Here is a 21,158-nt window from a genome sequence, read left to right as displayed (position 1 = left end):
AAAACTCAAAGAAATAACGAGAATCTTCTAATAAACGAAACCAACGTCGAACAAGTGGACAAATATGCATACCTGGGAACAATGATTAACTCCACAAATGATTACAATCAGGAGATAAAAATAAGAATAGAAAAGGCTAGAGCAAATTTCAACAAAATGAGAAGAGTTCTATGTACCAGGGATTTAAAACTGGAACTAAGAGTTAGGTTAGCGAGGTGCTATGTTTTTTCGACTTTATTTTATGGAATGGAATCTTGGACCTTGAATGCGACATCAATGAAAAAACTGGAATCATTTGAGCTGTGGGTGTACAGAAGAATTCTGAAAATATCATGGACAGAACACGTCACAAACAAAGAGGTTCTGGGAAGGATGAACAAAGAAATGGAAATTTTAAATTCAATAAAAACAAGAAAATTAGAATATCTCGGACATATTACACGTGGAGAGAAATACTCCTTGCTCCAACTGATTATGCAGGGAAAGATCCAAGGAAAGAGAAGCATAGGGAGGCGTAGAATGTCATGGCTGCGCAACCTGAAAGAGTGGTACGGATGTACATCAAATGAACTTTTCAGAGCAGCCGTCTCAAAAGTCCGAATAGCTATGATGATTGCCGACCTCCGCCGCGGAGATGGCACTTAAAGAAGAAGAAGATATGCAAAGTAAATTCAACCATCACGACTTGAATCTGGAAAAGCAATGAATTCTATTGAACTATTTTCTGTTACGTAGGTCTTTATTACCTTTCTCTTCCCCTTCATTATTAGGTTCGTCGATTTCGTCTTCATGGTATGGCAAAGGTCCAATATTAGATCCAAGACAAACGTGTGACGCACCAGAGGAATAAACAGTTGCAGATCGATCTCAATGTATGTACTCAAAAATTGTAGCAGTACAGGTTTCGTTTGTAGTAAGCATCTGAAACTGTTAATACTGGGAAGGGTAAGCTTTTTACAAATCCATACTGCAAGTATAACTTTCTTGATTGTTTTTGAAAATTTTTTCATCATCTTCATGCAAATGTTAGCTAATTCGGCATTCCTTAGGCAAAGTTCATGATCCCTTTCAAGTATTTTCGTATCTTCCTGGTTCAAAACTTCTTCTTCGTTTGCTTTTTATGTAGACATGACTCTGTCTGTTTTTCAATGTGCCTCCAGTAAGTTGTCGTTCCATCGTTTTCGTGGTCTTCCTACTGATTCTCTTCCTATTGATGAATCGTCTCCTGCCATCTTTACTACCCTATTTGTTGTTATTCGGCTTATATGATCATTCCATTCTACCATTCTATTTTTTACCCAGTCCTTCATGGGTTTCCTGCCCAGGTTTCCACCTCTGCTGTTTATAACATTTTTTTTGTCCTTTCTGTGTCAGGTCGTGTTTCTGCCGCGTATGTAATTATTGGTCTGATAACTGTTTTGTAAATTCAGCCTTTCATTTCTTTTACGATATTTGTATTTCTCCATATTGTTTCATTCAGGCAACCTGCGGCTCTGTTTACTCTATTCACTTGATCTTCCACTTCTGTTTCGAGTTTCCCGTAGCTAGATAATGTCATGCCTAGGTATTTAAACTCCATCACTTGTTCTATTATCTGACCTTCCAGCTCCAATTTACATCTTAGTAAATAACCATGCATTTTGTCTTTTTTGGGGAAATTAACATGTTAAATTTTCTGGCGGTTATATTAAACTGATGCAGCATACGTTGTAAATCATGTTCACTTTGATAGAGTAGTATTGCGTCGTCTGCATAGCAGATTATTTTAAGTTGTTTTCTTCCCATTTGTTATCCTTTTTTAGTTCTTACTTTTCTTATTATTTCACCCATAATAAGGTTGAACAATATAGAACAATATTGGTAGATATTTTCGATCGTTTAGATTATCCCTAAAGGTATCTCTCTTGCGTACAATAAGTGGATAACGTCCCTTAATATCACATGGTCAAATGTCTCCTTAATGTTAGATATTTTAATTTTGTATTTATCGGAACATTTGCCTTTCTTAGGAATGTTGTAAAAACGCAAGTTGAATTTTTTATTGAATATTGATGATTTGCATATAAAGCATATTTCCTGTTAGGATGTTTCCTCGTGTAATGGCTTTGGTATGAAGGCAATGACTGGATATGTTGCATAACATAATTTATATCGTCTTCTGTTATTCTTAAAGCACGAGAAACTTTTCCCACAGACACATTGAACATATCAAGAAAGTATTTCTTACAAACCATAACGAACAATTCATTGTTTGGTCTGCATTTTTATGTATCAAGCCACATAAAAATGTATTTTTTATCATGAAATCTCTTTCAAAACGATTGAAACAAAGTCTTCCTCTCTTCTAGTGCGATTTTGTCATTCTATTTCATTTTACAGGAACAAGGAGTGTAACCGTTTCAAAAGATAAAAGAAAATCATTATAAATTTCAATAATTTTTTTTTAAATAAAACTAATAGCCCCATCTATCTGTCAAGTACCTACCTGTAGCCGACTCAAGGATTCTTCTGTAATTCCCAAATATATCCGGTAGATGAGCATATTTTTCAACTTGTCACTCACGCCCAATTTCCAGATTCAGGCGCCATGACAGCGCTTCGCTCTTTTCTGTTAAGACCGTCCAACCGTTAAGACGTGTTTCCAAAGTGGGTCTCAATTCAGAGGTGAGTTAATAAATCCTTTTCTTGTCCATATTTCAGTTCAGATAGATATATTATTTTTTTAGACCCTTATTGGAGAGGCTATAATGCTGCTATTATATTTCTAATACTCGTCGCAAGATAGTATTGCTATGGAGTTATTCCAGATCATGGCCCAGTAGCAGTATCTTTTTTTGGAATCCCTAACCCCTCTTATCTAGGATGGTGGTGATTTGATATAGTACGTAGCTGAATCAATGGTTTAAAGAGAAACAGAGCAGATTAAGGTTGTACCAATTTTTATTATACCTACTTTCAAGACAACAGAAATGATTATGAACTCAAAAAGAATTAAAATATAGTGAAGTGTTCTAATTTAATTTAAAGGTTTATTTTCTTCATTGTTCCTAGTTGATAAATAACTATATTGTTTTCAATGTAAACAAATTTCGAAATTTGGGGTTAATATATATATACATTCATTTTCTTTATAACCAATTCTTAATTTAATACGATACAAAGATTTTTTGTTTATGATAATGTTAACATAAAATAATATTTTGGAATCCCTTTGGGATGACGTAACTTTTAATGTTTTCTTTTTGTTCATTACTAAGAAATAATAAAGAATAGTTTTCTTGTAAACTTTCAATAAATCTTAATTTTTTTTGCTCTTCCCCTTTGAGGATAAACCAGGGGTGGCGTCCAATAATAAATTATAACTTCATATTATCTAATTGTGCTTGGATTTAAAATACGATATAGTTTCTATATGTTTATGAAAACCCCGCCCAATTCTCTTCCGACAGTGAGCGATTCAGGCCTTGTATATATTATTGTAATACGGCAGTGTTACAGGAGTATGTTGAAATGTTTTACCTTCGACATTTCTTCCCTTCTTTGGCACCTATCGCTGTCCAGAATTTCGGGTTTGCTTCGCTATAATTTGCTTATGTTGTCTTTTCCTACTTTTATACTTGAGAAGGATTGATAAGGTATTCTAAATTATTAGGCCTAGGCCTGAGTTGGTCAGGATCTCTTTACATCTTCAACTAATTTCGGTGAATCTGAGTGTTCATTTTCACTGTTATAAAATAAACTCTAGAAATAAACATTATAAAATAGAGTATTCACTGATATAACCTTAACTTTTAGTAAGGTAGTTGTTAAAATAGTCACAAAATTTTCAATAATAAGAGCCACTAAGAAAATCTTTACTCACTAATAAAACTTAAAACTCATTCACCTCTTTCACTGAACACTAATGATCGAAACTGCACTTAATCGAGGGATTACACAACAACAAACAGTGACTTACGTCACTTTCATACTCAACAAAACAAGTGTTTTGTAGAGAAAGGAAACTAGTGCTGCTCCTAGTGGCGAATTCGTGTACTAATGACCAAAGCCACTTTCATTCTGAATGGCATTATGTCAGGGAATTCAAAATATGTACTTAAATGTTTTTTTTTTTTTTTAATTTTACGACTTATACCACTTTCATTCTTACCGGCTCACTTCTACAATAATACGAGCCCTTCACCGTGCTTCAAGGGAACGTAAAGCCGTGTGCATCGACACTAGCTACTTGAAACATGGTTAAAGTGCAATTGGCGCCGGAACCTGACCGACAGGATCTCCCGGCAAAAATTCCATACGATAGATATTATTATTATTGGGCCTTAAAAGTTCTGAAAATAGTTAAAATAAGGTTTAACTTTAAACAGCTTTGGTTGTGAGATTTATTACATTCGGACACTCTAGCAGGCAGTGGCGTATCTGGGGGAGGGTTACAGGTAAACAAACAGGTACTGCTCCAACTCGGCTTGGCAAAGTGAAACAATATAAATCTGTTCATTCAGGTCGAAACTGCCTGTTTTCTAATTCAATTCTTCTTTTCTTCTTATCCATATTGATATGAATGTAAAATATAAACAACGCTAGAACTATATAGAAAACAACACTTGAAAGTATTAACTAGAAACATGATAAAAAGGATAAAAACGTAAACAACACTCAGAATGACGACTTATCGAAGACTGCGATGCGACAAGCAAAACTGAGACTGAGATTAGGGATGCCCGATACTCATCGATGATTAATAAACATCGTACTCCTTGGCTCGATGGTCGATGTCTTGTCATCGATATTTAGGTATTCAATAACATCGATGCTAAATGAAAATATCCAACATCAACACCAGTAATCTTTAGTTTTATTAAATACAATAGAATTATTATAAAATTCCACAGAATGGTTACTATGCCAGAAATATGCCAATTTAAATGTGATACAAAAGAATTTAAAAAATTGAAATACAAAAGAAATTCATTTTATACTACTACTACTACTTGTCGGTTTATAACGTTCTCCGCCGTTTTCCGACTTCCAATCGCCACTTAGTCCGGTTGTTCCATAGGTCTTCTTCTATGGCCCTCTCTCTCAGTTCTTTATTTATTCCTCCGCTCCAACTTTTTCTCGGTCTCACTCTTTGTATGTGTCTGAACCAGATAAGTTGTTTTGTTGTTAGGTCATCTGTGATTGTTCGTTTGATTCCCATTATTTCTCTAATGCATTCGTTGGTAATCCTTTCTCTTCTAGATCTTCCTGCAGCTCTTCTCCAAAAATCCATTTCCGTCGCTTTCAGCGTTGCCAGTGTTCTTTCATTCAGTGGCCATACCTCACAAATGTACAACGTGATACTTTTTACTATAGTCTCATATATCCTCTTTTTATTTTCTTTGCGCTGATGGATTGGTCCCATAAAATGTTGTTTAACATTGTGATGGCTTTTCTCCCTGACGTATTTCTCTCTCTTATGGCTTTGTCTAATGTTCCATCTTGTGAAATAGTGATATCTAGATATTTGTAGTCACAGCAATGCTTTATCGTGGTGTTATGCACAGGTATTCGGTTTTTTTATTTACTTCTAGATCCCATATATCATACTCTTCAATTAATTTTCGTGCCATATAGTTTAAATCGTCATAATCTTGAGCCATTATTACTTGATGGTCTGCAAAACATCCTTGCTTTAATCCTTTTGATGTTATAAATCCTGTTGTTATTTGTGTCCCTGCTTTTATTTTTGTTATTGGTTGGTCGTATAGCACTTTGACGGCTTTTATTAATTCTATATTAATATTCGTGTTTGCCATTGATTGCCACAGCTTCTTAAGTGGAACGCTGTCGTAGGCTTTCCGTAGGTCGAGGAACAACATATGAATCTCTTGATTCCGTGTCATCTTTTTTTCTATTATCTGGGTTAAGGAGAAAATGTGGTCAATAGTGGATCGACCCGTAGGAAATCCTGCTTGTTCTTCTGCTTCATAATCTAAGTATTCTCTCTCGATTCGGTTCTTTAAAACCTTTCCATATATTCGACACATAGATCCAGTTACAGCTATTCCTCGGCAATTTTCACAATTATTTTTATCACCCTTTTTATGTATAGTACTGATCTTACATTCCGTAGGGATTTCGCTTGTGTTTATGCATTCTTGAAATAGTTGTCAAGGCATTCGTACAATTTGTTCGTTTCGTACTTAAACAATTCTCCGGGTATATCCCCTGGTCCGGGTGCTTTGTTCCTCCTCAGCTGTTTACACACATTTTTAATTTCTTCTGTTGTTAATCTTATTGGCGAGCCGACGATTGAAATTCTAACTTGGTTTTGATTTCTATGTTCTTGAAATTCGACTCTATTCTCTACCAAAAGTCCTTTGACATACTCTTCCCAGTCTTCCGGTTTTATGCTTTGTATTACTTCTTTATTTTTTTCTTTTCTCAATTTTTTTTTATCAGTTTCCAACTTTCTGTGCTTCTGGTTCCCCCTAGATAAGTATTTATTCGTTGGCAGTTTCTTTCCCAAGACTCGTTCTTCTTCTTAGAGATTTTCCTTCGTACTTCTGCTTGTTTTTCTTTATATTCATTATAATTCATTAATTCATCAATATGATAATCATCAATTATAATTCATTTTATTATGATTCTATTATCTGCCAGTTTGGAAAAAACATTTTAGTTTTATTATAGACTGGTTACTAGGTACGTCATAAATATACAAATTAAAATAATTTTAGTGTTCAGATAGCTTCCCTATTGTAGTTTGCTAAAAGATTATTTTTAGGTAGGTACTTCCTGAAATTTTGGAAAACCGTTTAGTCGAAATATATTGTTTAGATTACGAGTATTTTTCTATAGTATTAATACTGTGCATTTTAAAAATGTAAAGATATTTATATATTTACATTTGATTGCAATTCTACACTATAATTTTATTACTATATTTTGAATTTAACGACGGTCCGCAAAAAAAAGCTCACGATCCGGATGCGGACCGCGGCCCGCTATTTGGTGACCCCTGTTTTAGACTATGATATTTTCTTTAAATTCGGTTTCAAAGAAATCAGACAATTATATACATTGAATACGCAAGTTAGGTGTGTAAGTAGTATGTTTATATTCTTATAAACATTCTTATTCCAAAAGAATGGATATTCCATGGCCTATCTCGTTTTTTTTCGATAGCTCATTATTTATGAAAACTAGTTATTTCAACAACTTATACTCGTATCCTATTACTTACCAACATAGTTAAATTTGGACAAATTTTCATTATTTCATAGCGATATTTCCAAGCATCGTCAAACTGAGTACACACAGGATTGCCACGTAAGTCTAATGTTTTTAATCCTCTGAATATACTCAATACTTGTAAGGAATCTACACTTCTTATCTGAAAAAAACATGTCAGAAAAATAACAATTATAATAAAAATAAAAAGGTTAAATAATATATTTATTTTATACATGCAGGTTATTCCCAAAAAACATTGATGACTCTCTAATCTTCAATATAAGCAGATAAATAAAGCTAAGAGATAAAATATGCAATTAAAAAAGAATAAAAATTACGAAATAGCTACAGAAAATAACAGAAAATGTTAAAATACTGCGATATTACACATTTATCAAAATGGAAACAGAATAAAGAATATGTACATAAACAGGGTGGCTAGAATCCTATACGCGTCGGTCTCTGTACGGAAAATGACTTAATAATCAAAGTTTTTTCTTCACAGGAATATACAGGGCCATTAACACTACAGTTTAAAAATATTGTGGAATATACAGGGAATTCCAAAAAATAGTGGTACGAGTATATCAAAGTTATATTTTTTCTTATAAAACACTTTATATTTCATGACATTTTTAAATTGCCCTCAAAAAATAAGCTATACTTGTATATACCTATCACTAAATACAGAGTGTTTTAATTTATTATTATATATTATTATTACATATACAGGGTGGTCCTTAAGTAATTGTACAAAAACAAACAGTAGATTCTACACTTTAAAATATTACGATTTAAGCCAAATTGCTTTAATAAAATGTTGATATTAAGAAAGATACAGGGTGTTAAAGTGCAAATTTAAACTTTTATTTTTCGCTATAACTTTCATGTTTGTAAACATTTACGTATAAAAATTTACAACTGGGTACTTTTAAATATGAAAAATTATAATTTGATGCACACTTTGATGTAACTGATAGAGGGCGCCACATATACCACATATGTGGTATAAATTTGCACTAAACTTTTTTGTTCTTTAAGTTACCTGTATCTGGTACAAAAAGTATTAAAGATACATTATTTTAACAAAAAACAGGTATACTTGTTAATCACTTCAAAACTCAACAGTTTTCGAGATAATCGCATTTTACAAATCAGCTGCATAATTCTGATTTAAGGCAATTACTCCAGGCAACGAAGAAAAAATAGACAAAAACATTAATACTTTTGAATTTTGGTATAAAATACCTTTAACTAAAGTTAATAGTTAACGAAATATTAAATAAAATAAATATATCAGCAGGATAATTAATAATAGGATTTGACAAAATAACAGAATAAAAGGATTTTACATCAAACATTTTACGTTTTATGTTAAATTAAAGTCATAATCAAAACATTTTGTTTAAAAACCAAATTAAGAAATAATTAAACTAAATAACATAACTTTTTGTCAAAGTAAGTGTTCGATATGTCCACCATTTTCTTTAATTCATTTGTCAATATATTCCATAAATGATAGTCTCATATTAAATAGCATCACTGGTTTTAAAGAAACTGCTGCAGTATTTATTTCTTCCCATAGTTGGTTGCGAATGTTTATGGGATTCTTATAAGACACGTTGTTTTAATGCGCCCCATACACCAAAATCAAGCGGATTAAATTCGGGGTACGTGATGGTTATAATATATAATGGATGAATATATTCTTTTGGATACATATCCAAATCTTATGGTATATTATGGAACTACATCTTATTCGTCGCAGAGGTTAAATCACGTATTAAACTGTGATGTATCTAGTTCATTGGTTACTTATATACACACGGAATAACCTATCGATGACATTACTTATTTGTATGATTACGTTACAGCTTACGAGTAACTATAATTACATCTCGACCGAAATGGACTATTATGATTTACTAACGAACTAATATTATGCTGAAATAAATTGCCTGTGTGTTTAATATATTTATAACAATATCGGTTATTAGGCCAACGATGATGTTTTTGTAAACATGCCGAGTCTTTAAGGTTAGATTTTTAGCAAAAGTAATATGAAACAAGACACATATGTGTTATTCAATACCTGTACTCTAGTTTCTATTTGTCCTAATAAAAATGGTAAATAATTTACGTAATGAATAATAAGTATTCTTTTCGGATTTTTTATGAATTAAATAATTATATCACTATCTCACCACATTGCCAAGGAATATGACTACCACGACCAATCCAACGTTCAGAAAAGTTTTTAAGTATGTTCTAACTGCCCTCTCTCTAGAATGTGGTGGTGTACCATCTTCCATAAACCACATATTTTGGGTTTTCATCATTTTACAATAGAGAAAAATTAATACAACACAATTATAAAAACTTAAGCAGTAGAAAAGGAAAAATATGACTTTTAGCAGCCATAACAAAGCTGTTATGTAATGTTACATAACAAGCATTTTGTAATGTTACATTATCATCTTTGAGATGTTTTAATAAGAATAAACTATGAATTATGCTTATTTACAGGTATTCAGTGCTTTACTGCACAAATATCAAACTAAGAATTATTATGCAGCTGACTTATAAAATTCGATTATCTCGAAAACGGTTAAATTTTCAGGTTACTAACAAGTATACTTTTTCTTTGTAAAAATAATGTATCTTTAATATTTTTTAACACAAATAGAGCTAACTTAAAGAGCAAAAAAGTTAAGCGCACATTTATGCCACACATGTGGCGCCTTCTATTATATAAAATTATAAAAAATATATAATTATATAAATTATATATTTATAAAATTATATAATTATATAAAATTATATAAAATTACAATTTATCCTACTCAAAAGCATCCAACTTTAAATTTTTGTCTAAAAATATTTGCAAACGTAAAAGTTATAGAGAAAAATCAAATTTTAAATTTCCACTTTAACACCTTGTATCTTTCTTAATATCAACATTTTATTAAAGCAAGTTGGCTTAAATCGTAATATTTTAAAGTGCAGAATCTACGGTTTCTGTTTGTACAATTACTTAAGGACCACCCTGTATATGATACGGGTAAACCCCGAAATTAGGTAAAACTAGTTTTACCCAGATACTTTGCGTATTATCCAAATTGGCTAAATAAAAGACAAAGGAGATTGATAATAGATTTATCCGGGTCATTCTAGATATATCCAATGTCAAATGAAGAGCTCAGGGGTAAAAGCATAAGGGTCCAAAAAACAAGTTTTGAGAAATTAGGTTTTTAAGTTTTAAAACTAAATATAAAAATATTTAACAGAAAGGGCACATCATTTTGGTTACTAATTCATGCAGTAACTTACAGGGAACATATAGGTTATGTTTTTGAATTAACAATTTACAAATTAATATAAATATACTTTTATTTATCTTTTGATGTCATGAAACCTCATGCTAAATGGATGAGGGTCCACTAACGGGTCTTAAAATGAAACTAAAAATACAGATACCTAAGGTAGTCTATATTTTCAAAAGTAATATCATACAGATCTGCTCTGCTAAAAAGCTTTAAGCATGTGGCAGTGAGTCAAAATATGCTTGAGACTTTATAGAGCAAAACTTATTCAAATACTGAATATCGTCGTATTTTGCTTTATTTAAAGGTAAAAGTCCACAAAATGCTACGTCTGGCAGGTGAAAACAGCGTTCTGGTAGTGCAATTTGTTTCCTCATAGGCTTAGTTACAATACATAATGAGAAACGATGCTTAGTTCCCGTACAGGTCGTGTTTTGAAAGGACAACTTTTTGTATACAAAGGAGAAAGAAATTTAGTACATGACTTAAATATTTCCTGGTTCTGGCGAGAAGTAACTCTAAATGGTGTTGGTTTGGATCTGGAGTTTTCAATAATTTCGTTCCACTCGGAAGGAGTTTCAACCACAGATTTTTGATTGATTAAGCCCATGTTCCTGTCACAATCGAGGTACTCACTGGCCTCTGATTGGAAAAAACATTGTTATTTTATCAAGTCTCTTAATATAGTGTACAACGTAGTAAAGCATACGGAAAACGGCGTAATTTTTGGTTCTGACCTGCGCAGGAATGGCAGAAAATTTTAAGCTCTTTTACTTGCCAGTCAAGGTGATTAAAAATAAAATCCCAAAACAAGGAACAAACCTCATCTCCTCCTTTCTTGCCATAAATTTCTGCATAGGTATAAAAAAAGATTCTGAGTCTGAAAGTTTATGTATGTTTAACATGTAAAATGATAGTTGCTTACGATAATAAACATCGCTAGTACTAATGTGTGCGACAAGCAAATTCTTTTGGAAATCCATTGCAATCGCTTCTTTTGCTTTTTTTTTGTGCTTCAATCCTAGTACTTTTCTTAATTTTGTAAAAATAAGCAGCTTTCCTTAAATACAATTCTTTTTTTGCAAAATAGTTTTTAGTTCGCAGTTTAGTTTTGCAAGATCATTGTGATTATCGGCTGTAGCAGGTAGGGTTAACTTAGTTTGTATTGCGTCAATATTTACTGTAAGTTCATGACAGGTGCTGCAGGTGTCACACCTAGGATAGCCAAGAGACAAGTTAAAATTAGAATTAAATATTTGCCTGTCCTTTTCCAGAGATACTTTATTGTTTGGATAAGCTATTTTATATAAAGAAAACATTTTACTTACGTTAAGGTAAGTATTGTTTTTTGGAATTTTGCTAACCAGTAGTGTGAGTTTCTAGTTTTAAAGGATTTAATGTGATCAATTACAGAGGCAATAATATCGTCTGGAATAAGATTAGGCTTCGAACAATGCTTTTCTCGCATGTTCAATGGAGCTAAGATTGTTGTTTTTAGTCAATTTTGTAAATTCTGTACTCTTTTGGCCACGATGCCGTGAAGGGACAGAAATGCTTTATAAAATACAGGCATTTCTACTATCTGCTCATTTCTTACTACTGTTACCTTGTAGGTATACGAAAATGTGTCAAAATCTGCTTCAGCTTCAGGCTTTTTAGGCCTATGGCGAATGATAGGACAGCATACTATCGGTCCACAAAGATACATTGATTGTTTGTCATGTAATGAAAGCAGGTTGAACTTAGAAACAATATCTTGTCTTTCACTTAAACTTATGTTTTTAAAGCACTCAAGTCTTAACACTTACAGACTGGTCCTAACTCATGACTACAAAACCTCAAATTTTTCATTTTCTTTGTCTTGAACAGTTTTCAATTGCTGCAGAATATTCGTTGTCAAACATTTTAAACAACACAGTATTTTAATAATGAAATGACACTAATATTCACCAGAATAACAGAAAGCTGTAAATAAACACAAGTATTTACGTTTACAAAACATCTGGGCAACAAACAGTACTAATAGCAGAGTCCTCTATGGTCAGCAATTTGAACTAGATGCGCTGTCATCTTTTTGGCCTGCATATGTAGTACCTTCATTCTTTTAGCATAAAAGATGTATTTTTCAAAGCTGAATGGCTTGTAAACCTTCATCTTCACAATGACAAATAATGGACCCTCATCATTTTAGCTTTGAACTCTTCCAATGGATAAAGCAGTACATTTTAAACTTTACCAATAATAACATACACGACAGCAATACTAGTCAACGGAGAGAACAAAAATAATGCTAAAAACAGCAGCGATGAAAACCCTTAGAACAATCAATGGTAAGACACTATGAGACAGAAGAAGTACAGATACAAAATAGTACAGATACAAGGTGGAGAACATCAAGGACTGGGTAAGATGGAGAAGAGTAGAAATGGAACGATCATATAAGCTAAATGACAATAAATAGAGTAGTAAAAACGGCAAGAGACGGTTCCCCAATAAAAAGACGATCAGTAAAAAGACCACGAAAACGATGAAATAACAACTTACTGGAGGCTATGTTGTACAATTGGGGCATGTACAAATGTACATATGTGAAATTATTCATATAATAATATAAATTATTCATACAGGGTGAGTCATGAGGAACTTTACATACTTCTACCATATGTAGAGTCCCTCAGGGAGCATATCATGTGGCCACTAAAAAATGTCAACTCCTCTTCTTTATTAATTAACAGAGTGATTTGTGTAATTGACCATTTATTTCATTTTACTGTAGTGTTTATACGGCTCATTTGATTTTTTTAATTTTTGCATGATACAGTACACTACTAATTTATATTTAAATGGGAATAAGCCACAATTAAAGGTTAAAATACGTTTATTGACGTTTCAATTTCCACTTCGGAAATCGTTCTCAAAATACAAACATTAGTTTATATTTTGAGAACGATTTCCGAAGTGGAAATTGAAACGTCAATAAACGTATTTTAACCTTTAATTGTGGCTTATTCCCATTTAAATATAAATTAATTTAAAATGCCACAAGAAAATAGCTTCAGAACAATACAGTACACTACTATCAAGCATTCGACTGGTATTAACTAAACTAAAAAATTCCAGGACTGGCTTTGGAAAAATTAATTTAGGGATTCGTATTAAATATTACACCCTGTATATATATTTTTTTTAAAATGCAATAAGTGATTTTCAAACTACATAAATAGCCAATGAAAACGACATATGCGACAATGTTGTCGTACTTTTATTAAATTTTTAGTGAACGATCAAATCTTACCAAAAATAGAACAACCATAATGAAGTATCAAATTATAAGGTATTAATTTAAACAAATGTTATAAATTTCAAACATTTTAATTAAAATGAGTTCCTACAACATAATCTAATACGTAGAAAATTAACATCTTTACTGTCACTTTGTATTATCTCTACGATAGAATCAATTGTTTTTCAATTCTAAATTTTTACTCATAGATCGTATTGGGGCATTATTTTCGATAAATAATAAATTAAATTGATTAAAAAGTCAAACCTCTTGTATGTGTTAGTTTTTGTTGATTGTAAATGATTAAAATTTTATGTCAAATAATAATACATTGCATCAACTGTACTAAATAAAAATAAATCTAAAAAAGTTTAAAATGAAGGTTGGCGTTGACCGTTTGACGTTTCTTGATATTTTATAACCATTGTCATTATTGTCATTATCAATTGTTATTTATGTGTACAAGAATACATATTTCTGCTGTCATATCTACGTTAAGTACATTGTGTTAGTTTTGGTAGAGCTTTTGTTACTTTCGTTCAAAATGCCACATCAGTTTTCGACCACAGAATATGCAGACATAATATTTGTTTATGGATTCTGTAATGGGAATGGTAAGGCTGCTAGTAGAGAATATCGCAGGAGATTTCCTAATCGTCGAACTCCCAGTCATCCAACATTTGGGTCAGTTTTTAATTATTTGCGAGAAAATGTAACTTTTCCTAGCGGAACAACAGAGCGACATGTAGATGAAGCGCAGGAAGATGACATTATGGACGCCGTTACTATGAACCCTACAATAAGCACTAGACAAGTAAGTCGAGAACTCAATGTTACTCAATCAAAAGTAAGTAGAGTCTTACAAAAAAATAATCTATACCCATATCACATTCAAATGGTTCAGCGACTACATGCTGGAGATGAGATCGATAGGTTGGAATTTTGTAGATGGATTAACAATAATCGACCAACGCTATACAGGACACTATTTACAGATGAAGCCCAATTTACCAGAGACGGGATAAATAATTCACGAAATTCACATGTGTGGGCAGAAGAAAATCCCCATGCTATTCGAGAACGTCGTTCTCAGTTAAGGTTTTCGGTTAACGTGTGGATTGGTGTCATAAATAACCAATTAGTAGGTCCTCACTTTTTTGATGGTCCTTTAACAGGGCAGGTCTATTTGAACTTTCTACAAAATATTTTGCCGAATTTGCTTGCCAACGCGAACGTTGCTATCCGAGGGATGCATTTTCAGCATGATGGGGCACCCCCACACTTTTTACTGGCAGTGAGACAACATCTCAATAATGTTTATGGCAACAGGTGGATAGGACGTGCAGGTCCTATTTCGTGGCCTTCAAGATCCCCTGATTTCAATCCCGTTGATTACCATATTTGGGGACGATTGAAGCAACTAGTTTACGCAGTGAATATTAATAACCGACAACAATTAATTGATAGAATTATACATTGTTGTAATACTATTAGAAACGATCCCCAGAGTATCCGTAATTCAATATGTCAATTAACAATTCGGCAACAAAAATGTGTACAGGCTGCAGGGTTCCATTTCGAAAATCTATTTTGAATTATTTTTCTTTTGTTACCATTATTGTATCTTTTCCAGTTCTAATTTATGGGTTTATCATAACTATGTACATATTTTTAGTTTTTTTTTAAATTGTTCTTCGTTATTGTTAGTAGTTACTGTTTTTTGTTGTGCAGTGACTCAGTTTATCATTTCAATTAAAATGTTTGAAATTTATAACATTTGTTTAAATTAATTACCTTATAATTTGATACTTCATTATGGTTGTTCTATTTTTGGTAAGATTTGATCGTTCACTAAAAATTTAATAAAAGTGCGACAACATTGTCGCATATGTCGTTTTCATTGGCTATTTATGTAATTTGAAAATCACTTATTGCATTTAAAAAAAATATATATATAGGGTGTAATATTTAATACGAATCCCTAAATTAATTTTTCCAAAGCCAGTCCTGGAATTTTTTAGTTTAGCTAATACCAGTCGAATGCTTGATAGTAGTGTACTGTATCATGCAACAATTAAAAAAATCAAATGAGCCGTATAAACACTACAGTAAAATGAAATAAATGGTCAATTACACAAATCACCCTGTTAATTAATAAAGAAGAGGAGTTGACATTTTTTAGTGGCCACATGATATGCTCCCTGAGGGACTCTACATATGGTAGAAGTATGTAAAGTTCCTCATGACTCACCCTGTATAATTTCAGAGTTTTAAAAACTGTACCAATAGGACGAGTTCGAAATAGATTAGGAGAGGTAATAAGTGTTATATAGACAATAGCGAATCACGTTAATAAAAGTCCGACCAATATTCCTGTTTTCTTCACTCGCATATAAGCCACCGTGGATTCTCGTACGAGTTTGTGTGTCGCGAATTAGCGATTTTTATCACGTGTCTCACGGTACTGTTTCTGTTAAATGGTCGTTATAACTAAGATAAGCGAAAACCACGTGTTGTTCGAAAGCGAACTATTTTCAGAGAGATGTGCGAAAAAAGCGTCTGTCGTTTACGAAAGTCCACAGTCAAAAGCGAACGAAAAATACGTCTGGTTACTACCAGAACAAAAATTTGAGATAGCGAAAAGCGTCTGCTATCTACGAGAAGCAAACTCAGAGATAGAAGAAAAAACACGTGCGTTCTCTACGGCACAAATAGGGTAAGACAGAGTTGAAAAGGTCTTTTTGTTAGTTCAAAACTGTCTGTATCTCTAAAGAGGCGGGGTTAAAATATTAAGGTTGAGAATACAGGATTTGATACAACGAAAAATATAACATTGTTTTTAGCATGTGAAAAATTAAACACATGTCTCATAAAAAGAAGACTTTATAAGTGGTTTGTGTATATAATTAGAGTTTAGAGCTCCGTCAATACAAAATAAAGTAAAAATACAGTAGACTCGCGATTATCTGTGCAAATTGGGACCGCGTATACCTCGGATACCGAAAAACGCGAAGATCAGGTATTCGCTTAAAATAAACGAAAAATTCAAAAGTCATAATGTATGTAATTAGTTTTTTATGTATAATTGAAGTATCTAAACCTGTTCATAGACTACATAGTTAAAATATATAGATAGGAAAACATTTACGTATTTGATCTTCATGTTCTAAAAAAAGTCTTTGATATATTTCTGCATCAACTTCTGGCCTTGTTTTGACGCTGCAATATTGCGCCAACACTGAAAATGAAGGACACCGGTAGGAGTTGACTCTTGCTGTTGCTCAATGTACGCGGGTGCAGCTCCAATCGCCTTCAATCCTCCAGAGTGATATTTTCTCGATTATCCCATCTGTGTCATCCTCAGTGACATTGTGTGGGTTGATAACCATGTCGGCGATTGCATCATTAGTCAGTTCCATTTGCTGATCTTGCATAATCTACTCGTTGACGTCTTCATTATTTATAGGCAGTTCCGTTGGTAACTGATTAGCGAGGTCTACTAGTTCAGCAATACGGTTATTTTTATCGTTTCCATCACTTTTCGCTTCAATTTAAAAAAGCTTCCGGAATGACTTTTGCAAAGTTGTTACTTTCACATCATCCCGCGCTGAAGCCATCCAGTAAGAAAAATTCTTAACAGTAATCTTTTTAAGGGCTGCTGTCACAGTAATTCCCAACCATAAACAATAAACCAACGAACATGCATCTGGATGAGATGGCGTGTTGTCCAAAAGAAGAATAGCTTTTCTTGGTAGGTTTTTCTTTTTTAAGTAGGCCTCAACAATGCAAACGAACTTGGCAAAAGACCAATCTTTAAAAGTTGGCAATCTATCCACGCAATAGTGTTGATTCCTGTATGGTGGGTAGGAAGTTTACTTCAATATTTTTAAAAGCCCTTGGATTCTTACATTTTCCAATAAGTAGAGGTCTTAATTTTAAGGATTCAGAAGAGTTTCTACACATCAAGAGTTACTCGTTCTTTGCTCTTTTTGTATCCAGGCGCAGTTTTTTCACTTTGGGCTGCCAGTGTTTTAGTTGGATGCATTCTGAAATTGAGACCCGTTTCGTCACAATTGAAGATTTGGTCCGATGTAAAGCCATGCTCTAAAATGAGATCTCTCAATTTTAAATTAAACGGCTCAATTTTAGATGAGTCGGCCCAAAGTTTTTGACCCGAAACGTTCAATTGTCGGATGCCATACCTCTTCTTCCATCTGTCGAGCCAACCATCACTTGCAGTAAAATTTTCCTCGCCATCCTTAAAGAATTTGTGAAACATGACAGCCTTAGCTTGAAGCATGGGGCCACTAATTGGACTTCCCGATTCTCGAAGATTAGAAAACCATAAAAATAAGACTTCAGAAGTCTGTTCGTATTCTCATTTCATCTTAGTTTTCCGCAACAAATCACTAGCACCACTCACACTTTTATTAACCCATTGTTCAATATCTTTTTGTTTACGTCTGTAATCTCCCACAGTCACTTCTCCAACATCTAGATCAGCAGCAACCTTTTTTACTGACTCACCCTTATTCAAGCATTTTATAGCACTTAATTTTGTTTCTAAAGAAACCACAACTCGTTTACGTTTTAAACTCATATTGTACTTCAAGTTACGTAGAAACTACACAAGGAGAAGACATGAATGCACTTATAAGAGCTTACAGTTGGACCAACGGAACAGATAGCTGTGATGACTCAAACTGACTGGTGGGGAGGCGGCCAGTAGAGTAATAGTGGCTAGAACAATAACACTTGCTAGTGACTCATCTCTTCAGCGTACCAACATCCAGCGCACAGGCTTTTACTTGATCTCGCTCTCCAAGCTAATTTATTACATAATTTGTTCTTTTCACTCGGTACTACCTCGGTTAATCTAGAGGCTCGGTTAGTCGGGACTCGGATAATCGCGAGTCTACTGTAGTACGAATGACAGAGAAAATGCTAAAAAACACAAATTCAATTGACGAATCTATAAGAAAGGTTGAGGGTTTAAAGGAAAAATACTTACCGAATTATTGTTTAAATCTAAATATGTCACACTTTTGCTCAATAGAGTAAACTGCGATAAGTCAAATATGTAATTGTTCGATAGAATAATCTCTTTGGGATTCCATTTGGCAATATACTGAAGTACTAAAGACAAAGTTCTATTGTCTTCTAATAGGTAGAAATGATCTAAACCTAAAATTAAGATTGACTGTAGTACTTGCATTACAATAATTTATAATTTTAATAAATAAATAAACTATAAAATGTGTATAAAAATTGTTGTGATAACATAAATAATTGATTTGATTCAAAGATAAAAATCAGAGTCGATTATGGAAATTAAATTTAAATGACGCTACACATCCTACTGTAAGTTATAAGTATTTAAGCCTTGTTTTCATTAGTAGAGTTAGCGGTTGAGCAATCTGGACAAGTACTAACTATCCCTGCAGTACAACCAATGAAGACGTAATTTGGTCGAGTGGAGTACTAGATTATAGTGGAGTGGCGTAAGATTGCATGATGGTAAAGTAACTGGTCCACTTGCCTTCCCACATCGCCGATTTCTACCGTCACTCATGCTGGCGGTTTAATTATTGTTTGCTGTGCAATTTGAAAGTGAAGTGGTTCAAATCAGAGACTATAAAATTAGTTGAGTTATATGGATACTACGAATGCCTGTGACATATTACTATAGTCAATTATAAAAACAATATTACAAAAACAAAAGAAATAGTTCTTAAAATGTGTAAAGAACATTTTGGCGCAGCTAAGTTGAAACAAAAAATAAAAAACGGGATGTGGCACTCCGAGAGTTACCGAGAAGGGGAAGTATAGCTTTCTTATCGTTTAAGCAAGGAGCGATGGTTTTAATTTACTTTAATTGATTCGATTCAATTTGATTCGATAATCGATTCGACTCGATGTTTGATTTGCTTTGATTTAATAATCGATTCGAAAATCGATTGTATTCGATAATCGATTCGATAATTGATAATCTAATTTTTTAAAAAATTTAAGAGGGGTGCGACAGGGGTGTATTTTGAAACATGGACGTTAAGAGTACCTTCCATTAATAAGTTGGAGACCTTCGAAATGTGGATGTTGCGAAGAATGTTCCGCATTCCATGGACAAATAGGGTGAGAAACGAGGAAGTCTTAAGAAAGATACTAGTTATTTTCAACATTTTAAAATCAAAATAGTTAACAAATTAAATAAGCTCGACTGACGATGCTTAAGTTTTCACCTTCACTTTTGAGAACAAAAGGACAATTCTATTCATACCACACGCAATAAATTTTTGACACACCCAATATTCGGTAGTATCTATATACACTATCGGTAATATTAAAGACTGAAATATTGAAATAAACTGAACATTAGAATTTCCAGTTGTAACGAAATATTTTGTCTACCACATAGGGTATTACTATAAGGGGTTGAAAATTGGGGACAGAAATTATTGGGGTTAGACATAGGGCAAGCAAAATAAATGAAACTTATGCGAACGGCACTCAGGGTTTATTTGGAGAGCTGGGGTCGTGGATAAATGAATGGCAAGGGGGTTGGATTGGGGCAACTACAAAAATGGAACAAAGAAAAGGGGACTTACATGAGTCTCCTGGACAAATGGGTAAACAAAACAACAAGAAGGACCTCTAGCTATTTGAAATGGACGCCGCTTCGAGGAAACCTCCTGCTGGATGAAAGAAAAGGGCTTTTCTTTCCTAAAAAAAAAAAACTCAAAAGATAGGTTATGAGACTTTTCTAAAATAATAGACAAAATGGTTCATAGAAATAAATTAAACATTTATTATTGTCTCATCACAAACAGTTACAAATACAGATAATATGGAAATAATTTCTATATAAATAGTTATAAAGATAAATACCCAAAAATAACAATGAAAAAAAACTGTCCCATCCGTTTACAAACTGTGTTTACATGTAGGAGATGCTACAAAACTTACAAAAAATTGTTACTATGCTATAAACTGTGGCAGAAATAAATTATTACAAATAAAGAAATATCTTTTAAATAAAACTATTCAAAAAGGTTAACCTTTTTCTAAAAACAAAACAAACTAATGTTTGTACAATATTAATTATTACAATTTAAATTGTTATGAAAGCAATAATTATTATTAGAAAAAAAATGTCTATCGTTAGGTACTTTAAAAGTTCAAACAAAAAAAGTAACCTGAGTTTCATTAGATTACACTTTACTTTAAATTTCTGTGGGTAGGAACTGAAATTCAAACTCTCTACCACTCGAACAAATTCATCTCCACTGTGAAAAATGTTCTGAAACGGCTTCTTAATTAGGACAACAATTTGAGGT

The 21,158-nt window shown here is 32.9% G+C and overlaps 1 protein-coding gene across 1 annotated transcript in view; it reads right to left on the bottom strand.

The window, feature by feature from the left end:
* The window catches only part of LOC140437479 (uncharacterized), an 86,790-nt gene that overhangs the window by 56,997 nt on the left and 8,635 nt on the right, over positions 1-21,158 (bottom strand). The window contains exons 5-6 of the mRNA XM_072527029.1: positions 18,836-19,008; positions 7,229-7,378 (exon numbers count right to left, since the gene is read on the bottom strand). Of these exons, the coding sequence (XP_072383130.1) occupies positions 7,229-7,378; positions 18,836-19,008 (323 nt within the window). The remainder of the gene's footprint in view (positions 1-7,228; positions 7,379-18,835; positions 19,009-21,158) is intronic.

The sequence above is a fragment of the Diabrotica undecimpunctata genome, chromosome 3 (assembly GCF_040954645.1).
Source record: "Diabrotica undecimpunctata isolate CICGRU chromosome 3, icDiaUnde3, whole genome shotgun sequence".
NCBI classification, from domain to species: Eukaryota; Metazoa; Arthropoda; class Insecta; order Coleoptera; family Chrysomelidae; genus Diabrotica; species Diabrotica undecimpunctata.
The sequence above is the reverse complement of the archived record's forward strand: the minus strand, read 5'-3'. Positions and strand labels throughout refer to the sequence as shown.